This window comes from Osmerus mordax, chromosome 3 (assembly GCF_038355195.1).
Source record: "Osmerus mordax isolate fOsmMor3 chromosome 3, fOsmMor3.pri, whole genome shotgun sequence".
NCBI classification, from domain to species: Eukaryota; Metazoa; Chordata; class Actinopteri; order Osmeriformes; family Osmeridae; genus Osmerus; species Osmerus mordax.
The window spans coordinates 13,963,904-13,972,168 of NC_090052.1; the positions used below are offsets into that span (position 1 = coordinate 13,963,904).

At 46.1% G+C, this 8,265-nt stretch overlaps 1 protein-coding gene across 1 annotated transcript; it reads right to left on the minus strand.

Annotated features, from left to right (window-relative positions):
• Positions 1-509: 509 nt before the first annotated feature.
• Positions 510-6,996, minus strand: e4f1 (E4F transcription factor 1). Its single transcript, XM_067233756.1, has 14 exons — positions 6,903-6,996; positions 6,323-6,465; positions 6,091-6,172; positions 5,802-5,986; positions 5,513-5,633; positions 5,105-5,257; positions 4,807-4,967; positions 4,297-4,647; positions 4,018-4,132; positions 3,461-3,678; positions 3,054-3,252; positions 2,567-2,736; positions 2,221-2,283; positions 510-2,027 (listed from the first exon to the last, which is right to left on the minus strand). Exons 1-14 carry the CDS (start codon positions 6,994-6,996, stop codon positions 1,671-1,673), a joined length of 2,412 nt encoding a protein of 803 aa, XP_067089857.1. The 3' UTR covers positions 510-1,670.
• Between the last annotated feature and the right edge of the window lie 1,269 nt (positions 6,997-8,265).

Below are 8,265 nucleotides of genomic sequence, written 5' to 3' on the forward strand. Positions count from 1 at the left end.
TCAGGGGCACACTAAATTTCCATGGAATCGTGATACAGAGCTTTCCTGTGGAAAATTATTTACAGTGGACTGTATTTCAATTGTCTATTCAAAAACAATTTAGGATAGACAATTCCTGTCAGAGGATGAGAAGAAAAATATTAAAGAACGCATAGCCTGAGGCAAGCATTTTATTTTATTTTTACCCACATGGACTTTGTGCAACCTTTGAAGAAAGATTTAATGTGTAGGTGTATTTTGCTTCCATTAAACGCTGTGATTTAAAGTTTGTGAATTTTAAAATGAATAAAATACTTAACAGGTATCATGGTCCCCAACATGTATCAGTGGAGAGGGAGAGAGAACCAGGGAGATGAGAAGAGATAACCATAGGCAAGGTGAGCAGCAGGGGTGTCTTGGCCTTATTCTGCCAAACTGATGAATCAACCCCCGCTCCATCTGGGCTCCTCACTGAGAGCCATTTTCTATAGCAAGTCACAACTAGACCCAATCAATCACTCTATTACATATTTACTTTAAAGTGTATTTAATTAAACAATGTTTCTGTCACACATACTCACACACGCAACCCTCACACATCCTTCCACCCTCATTCCACTCTCAAAGACTAACAGGTGGACTTATAGTTTAGAAAATAAGCTTTTATTCCTTTGCATCCAACAGCACTTGTGTTGGGCCTGTGTGTCTGTATACTTTACTGGCCTAGTTATCATGCTGTGAGCTACATGTGATTGACCAGCTCAGAATAGCCCATGTGTGTCCAGGGAATAGACTGGCCCCCCATAAACACACAAGACAGCATCAGAGCCCAGGCCAGCAGTTAGAACTCTCAACCACAGACAGCAGACGTCTACTGCTACAAGCATTGAAGTGGTTCTTCTATGGTCAAGACAAATGTAGGTCTTTAGGTAGTATGTTTTTTTGGGGGTAAGACGCCAAAATACTTTAATTTCTAGAATTTTGGATTCCCAGTCATTGGGATGAAACAAGGACAGGAAGAAATCAAGGCAATGACCACATTTGAACAGAATTCAGAAAACATGTACACAACCTGGGAAAATAGTAGACATACTGCCACAGGTAGAGGAACCTTAAATAAACTAAATGTAACTACCAGACTCATCACTGTTTCCAGACAAGGCAAGAGGAGTTGAGAATGTCCTTGTACAAAAGAAACTTTGCTCCATCCCTCAAACCATTAAGAAACATATAAAAAATAATGTTAATAAATAACTGCCTATTAAATAACTAAGCATTGCAGTTATCAATAAAGAACATTTGAAAACCACTCTGCTCCAGTACAAAATTTGCTACGACAGCCAGCTAAAACAACAGTGTTAATTCCAACTCATTTGTGAACATCATAAATTATCAGAACACAAAAAGGTCCAATTTCATGTCCATTGCCTTCCTTCAATTCAAAACATCCTCAGTCATATACTAACTTGAAATTCTCTAAGCACACTATGTCCTCATAGCACAAGATGTCTTCCAGCGCAAATACAATATATTCATTTATCAACCATCATTGAAGTCCTCAGAATGAAGTGTGTTCCACATCATCTTCATTCACGTACTCAAGTCATTCCGTGTCCTCCTAAGTCCTTGCGTACCACAGTCTCACAAGTCCTAATGAAATGACGTCCTCTTCGTTTCTTCTGAACGCGTCCTCATACGATGACAGTCTGGACTTCCACCTCAGGAGACGTGATAACAAACTCCTCCTGCTGCTCCATCACCTCCACCTCCTGTTCTTCTGCCGCGGTTACCATGGTGAACGTGCCCTCTGGCGTCTCCAGTGCCCCTCCCGCGGCCAATAGCGTGCCGTCGCTGATGGCGGAGGCCAGCGTCATGGATACTTGCTCGGTCAGGCTCTCGGGCGTCGCTATGGTGATGGTGTCCCCGCTGTCGGAGACGGAGGGGCCCTCGTCCATGGTCACGTTGCGCAAGATGATGTGGTGGCCGCCCCTGCCGCCACGCGATTGGTTGACGATCTGCTGGACCACCTTCATGATGTGGTTGCCCATCTGGGGGATGAGGAGAGAGAGATGAAAAAGGGGCAATGGAAAGGAGAGGGGGGGCGGGAAGGAGAGAAGGATGAAAAAGGGGAGTGAGAAGGAGAGGGGGACGGCTTGGAGAGAAGGATGAGCCTAGTATGGGCCTGTTCATGCATATTCTCAGTCTCGAGAGACTATGGGCAGGAAGGAGCAGAGAACTGACCTGATTCTGGCCGTCTTGGATGACTGTTACCTCCTCACCCGGCAGTGCCTCGTCTGTTGGGGTCTGGAGGACACACAAGAGAATCAGGACAGCCGCCCTGGGTACCTGTCTGTCTATGCATGTGTGTGGAAACTAGATTCTCAGCCAAATATGTGTGTGTTTCAGTGAGTCTGAGAAAGTGAGTGAGAGAGTGTGTGTGTGTGTGTGTGTGTGTGGGCGGGCGGGAGAGTGTATGTGTAGGAGCATGTGAGTGAGAGACAGACTGTGTGTGTGTGCATGTATGAGAGAGAAAGTGAGAGTGTGCGTGTGTGTGTGTGGTGGTGGGGGGGGGGGACTGGTCTCTCACCCCTATGATGTACTCCTGGGTGTCGGCCACTACGGAGGAGAACTCCACCAGGACTGCATGAGGGTCCTCAGAGATGATGGCTGCTGTGGCAACACTGTCTGCAGACGCCTGGTCTTCCATCACCTCAGCCTGGTCTGCACACCCATCTTTCTGACCCACAAAACAGCCTCCTGAGACACACACACAGTGAGATTTTGGGGATAAATTGATTTATTTTTATTTTTGTATTATTATTAAATGGTTGGAACAATACTGAAACTCTAAATGTTTGAAACTAAAGACAAAATGCTCAAGTCTAATATTACTTGAGCATTTGTGTAGGTCCTGGCAATGTGTAGATTAACATTTTTCGATAGAACACTGACATGGATTGCAGATCTACGTGATGCAGATGTCATGCAATTGGAAAGCTAGCCAATCAATGATGCAGGTAGACAGTATTTGACCAATTGGCTTACTCATTTATTTAGCTGTTAATGACTCTGACCTTTGGCACGCAAGTGGCGATTGAGTGTCCCATGTTCAGCAAAGCCCCGCCCACACTTGTGGCACTTGAAGGGCTTCTCTCCGGTGTGATGGCGGATGTGACGTACAAGAGAGCCTTTCTCCCTGAAACCCCGCAAGCAGAACTGGCACACATAAGGCTTTTCCTGAGCATGGGTGCGCTGGTGTACCTGCAAGGCATTCTGGGAGCAAGAAGAGAAGGATGTGTGTGTGTGGGGGTTATTATAAATGAATAAACTGTCAATCCACCATATATTTAATGTTTATGAATGAAGTGCGTTTTTATCAATATGACAAAGGAAGGTATCTTGCACTTTGACATTTCAATAAATACATGAAAAAGTGTGTTCATGGAGTATCCGATTTTCCAGGTGAGGCCTGTCCACAAACCTTGGTCTTGTAGCCTTTGTCACAGCTGTTGCAGTGGAAGGGTCTCTCATCAGAATGGGCCCTCATGTGCTCACGGACGTGTCCGATGGTCTTGTAGAGTTTGCCACACTCTCCGCACTTGTACCTCCTCTCGCTGAGGTGGACCTCCATGTGCTTCTTCAGCAGGTAGCCTGTCAGGAACTCCTTTTGACACTTCACACACTTGAAGGGCTTGTAGCCTGCAGTAGGGGAGCAGAGATGCGAGTTGTGACCGTCTACGCCAGAGGTCTCCCACTCCTGGAGCGCTACCTTCCTGTGGGCTGATTCTAATAATTAGCTGGTTGATGTGTTGAATCAGGTTAGTTACAACTAGGGTTGGAGCAAAAACCTACTCGAAGCTTGCTCTGCAGGAACAGGGTTGGAGAAGATAAGATGCTAAGCCATAGCAGTGACTGGGAGCAAGTTGAAAGCACTGGAGATGTTTGCTATTCCAGTATCCTCTAGTATCTCTAGCCAACAGCTGGCTTTTGACAGACATCCTGTGAATTGGGACAGCTAAGCCATATAACTGAGCTTACCTAGATGGCCTTTGACATGAAAGCGCAGGTAGTTGAGCCCCTTGAAGGAGCGATTACAGTGAGGACATTTGTGCATTTTAGAGGATGGCTGCTCCTCCTCCCTGTCAGACATTTCCTGTAGGGGTGAAAAACGTTTTGGACAATGTTGGAGACATACTGAGGATGAAAAAATCTGTTTTTAATTCTATAGCATTCTACTACATGAAACACCGACTTCAAGACTCCTCAGACTTCCACCTGACCTCCATCTAGCCTGTAACAAGCCACTCCTTTGCTCACCAGAGTCACGTCAATCTCTGTCTCCATTTCCACACATTCCTCTGTCACTTGGATATCTGTCATCCTGCCATCCGAGTCAGGCAGCTGCAGGACATCTTTAGGTGCCTCCTCCGCTGTCTCCTCGTCCTCAACTTCCCCCTCCGCCTTGCCCTCCGCCTCGCCCTCCGCCTCGCCCTCCGCCTCGCCCTCCGTCTCGCCCTCCGTCTCGCCCTCCGTCTCGCCCTCCGCTTCGCCCTCCGCTTCCTTCACCGCCACCTCTGTCCCCAGGGCAATACCAGAGTTGATGATGGCCTGGCAGATGAGGTTGTCTCCCACACCAAGGACCTCGGCTGGAGACTGTTCCTCCACCACCTGGACACAGTGAGAGCACAGGAGGAGTTGGTGTCAGCAGCAAACTGAGTAAATGGCAAGGAACAGTGGGGGGTGGGGATGTACTGCAGTGAAAACATATTGTCATGTTCAACATATGGCCTTACATTTTTCCATTTAAGGACAACAGTCCACACCCACCTGCTCCACCTCTGCAGCTCCCTCGACCTCCATGAAGTGGACCTCATGGATGACCCGCTGGGCAGGACAATCCACCACTCTGACCACTGCAGCCTTGTCCTCCAGCTGCTGCTCGTCTACTTCCTGCTGGCCAGTCAGTTGGGGGGAGGGCATCTCCACTCCTGAAACATACAGTGCTATCATTGGCTGGATGGAAGACGTGTTAACACAGATTTCCTTTCATCAACTAGTTAGGTGTCCAGGAAAATATTTTCATGTGGATGTCTCGATGTCTTTCGTTAGCTGAGGAGCACGCTACCTTTCTGCACCCCGTCCTTGCTGACCAGTATCTCTTTGTACTGGTTGAAGCGAATCTTCTCTGTGCATGGGGTGATGGACTTGAGGTGCCTGGTGAGGGCCCCTGACTCTCGGAAGGAGAGCCCACAGAGGCTACACCTGTAGGGACGCTCATCTGTGGGTCAGAAGATAGAGAAGACAGGGGTGGAAAGAAATGGTGCTGTGTTCATAGAGGTTCCTTGTCGTTTACTCCATTGAGACAGTTAATGTTCAGAATAATAAACACCGAGCTGTAAGCGTTAATGTGCAGATATATCCTACAGATAAAATGAGTTGACATTATAATACTTTTGAACTTTCTGAATGTTCATTCAGCTGTCAAGCCCACCAGGAAAAAAATAGACCCATGTTTTGAGCCCTCCTCTTGTACCTGTGTGGCGGCGGTTGTGACGAATCAGGGAGCCTTTGGTGCGGAAGGCATTCCCACACAGCTCACAAGGGAAGTTTTTCATTCCACTGTGGGTAATCATATGGGTTCTCAGGATGTTGGTCTGGAATGAAATAGACAAGGAAGGTATTTTCTGCTCTGTGCTTAACCACTTTGTATGTGATGTTAAAGTGCAGGCTGTCAAGTTGAACATAGACACATCTATGTTGGAGGGTATCTTTGTAGTAATATATAGTAAGTATAATGCATGCACATTTTCAGTATGACTCACTGTTTTGAAAGTTTTGTCGCAAATATCACAAACGTAGCGTCCCTCGTTGTTAATCTTGAAAATTGTCCTGGTATTGTCACCACTGTCAGGACTGTGGGTGGCTTCTGCACCTTGTGCATCCTCAGAAGCTTTCGCTGTAGCGGTCCTTTTCCTGCGAACCCGGGACAATCTTCCCTCTGTCACAACTACACCAGAAACAATCCGGAAGATTCCGATTAATGGTTTAGAGCTTACATTCCCAAGGGTTCAACTGGTCCTGGCAATGTATTGTCACTGGGAGGTAATTTACCATTTGTGTTATACTTGTCTGGATCATCGGAGGACAAGTCCACGTTCACCTCGACAGCAGTGCGTCCATCAGAGGTGGAGACCTGAAACGAAGAACACAAACTATAGTGTTTCACTGGCATACCATCATGGCTAATAACTATTGGGAGACAACAGGGCTTGAGATGTTGAAACTCTCAAGCAGCGGTCTGTTGTAACAATCACGCGCACGCATATTTTTGTCACTGGAATACCTCTTGTTTATCACACTTTGGTTTCTTGTCGTGGGTTTGCGTTTCAATGCGTCGCTTGCAGTTCTGGTGCAACTTATGTTGAATGAAAGCCTCCAGCGTGGAGAACTCCGACTGGCAACGTCCGCACTTGTGTACATCCTCATCTATAAATACACAGCACATGATAAATGTGTACATGCCCGCAGAAAGGTTTGATTCACGGGCTTATCAAGTAGCTACTTAATGACAAGCAAAGGTAAATAACGGTAGATTATAGCTGACAAGCTAAATGCTGGGTCAAGTGGCACCGACGTTAAAAGATGGTCAATCAACTCGATATTCATATATCAGTAGAACAGACCTCCTTTGCTACAAGGCGTTTTTCTAGCATGCAGCCATAATACTACTGTTGTTAGCTAGCTAGGCTAGTAGCTAGCTAGGCTAGCTAGCTGCACTATGAATCTAGGAATTGACAGCCCTGCTCTGTGAACCTATTACAAGCTTGCTAGGCTAGCTGGCTAAATAAAATGACATAATCGGAGCAGGCCCACACAGCCGCCTTTATAAATAAAACGCTATGATTGTAATCAAATCGTTTTACCTTCGTCTCCGAGTGTAGTTTGAATCGTAATGATGTTGCCGTGATCCGTTTGCTCACTCTCTGTTTCTGCCGTATTATTATTTTCTACATTCATGTCGTTTGACTTCTCCGTCTCTGTCGCAACGATACAAGAGGGAAAACATGGCGGATTTACGACCTCGTAGTCATAACAACAAAAGGGCAAAGGAAGTGAGAGGAGGATGGATAACTATTGAAAACTTCGATGTATTTTTTCATTTTTCAATATTTAGGCCACATTATCGAAATTCTTCATACAGTTCTGATACAGATTACAAATGTCCTTACTTAATTTCACCAATTTTCAGACAGATTGGCACAGCAATTATTTTCCAATCCACAATGCACCAAAACTACCAAAACACATGTCTATTATCAACTCTTTCTTCCATAACACTAACAGGTTGCAACTACGTTGTCACCCAAAATGCACACTTGTAGGTCAATCACAACAAGGTTGCATTAGGCCTACACAATGTTATCTGTAGTAAAATGCAGACATCCCAAGTCTCCCGGAAGGTCCGGGATTCTCCCGCATTTCAATAGCGGCTCCCTGACGCCCGCAAATGCTCTACAGTCTCCCGGAAATCGGGGATTCAGGGATAACTTCTGGTAGAGATAGGTGCATATCGCGTCCTGATTGCATTGGGGGGGGGGGGGGGGGGGGGTTACGTGCAGGTACATCAGGGGTACATCATGCGTCCGGATTGCGTCCCGGGGGGGACGGGGGGGACGACCACCTCCCAGAAATGAGTCTCTACAGGTTGGGATGTCTGAAAATGTCTTAACAAAACAAGAATGACACCACTCCAGTCCACTGCAGTAGCCTATATCTTACAGGAATGGATCAGAAATATGCAAGCTTCAATATGTTTTGTTTCATTTTCTGACACTGAGTTAGGGCTGAACGATTAATTGCATTTGCGATAATATCGCGATGTGACAAAACGAGATTTTGTAATGCCAAAGGTTGCGATTTTACTTTGGTCACGTGACACGCGAGAGTAACGCAGTTTGCAGACGAAGGATCAACTTTGCACGTTACACTAACCTTTACACTTTACCTTGACCTGTACGATGGCCTCAGGCTCGACGTACAGAACCTGACACTACAGACACTTTGTCAATTTTGCTTTCAAAAAAGATGCTGCAGTGTCAAGTATTGTCCAAAACCTGCCTGGCTAACGTTGCTACCTCACGGGGCAACGTACCAACCTAATTCGGCCCTAAAATATGTAGTATGCATAGCTAAAATGCTGAACACCAGTGTGTCAAATAAGCCTAATCACACCCGACAGGATCACTGATCGAAATGTTCAAAGCTTAACACCATATTAATGTAGGC

What these genes read in the sequence shown, in the direction of transcription:
- e4f1 (XM_067233756.1), bottom strand. Translation starts at nt 6,996, where the DNA reads ATGAATGTAGAAAATAATAATACGGCAGAAACAGAGAGTGAGCAAACG. An exon ending in AACTACACTCGGAGACGAAG is followed by an intron (nt 6,466 to 6,902) that starts GTAAAACGATTT and finishes GTGTATTTATAG; the next exon opens with ATGAGGATGTACACAAGTGC. An exon ending in ACAAAGGCTACAAGACCAAG is followed by an intron (nt 3,253 to 3,460) that starts GTTTGTGGACAG and finishes TCTTGCTCCCAG; the next exon opens with AATGCCTTGCAGGTACACCA.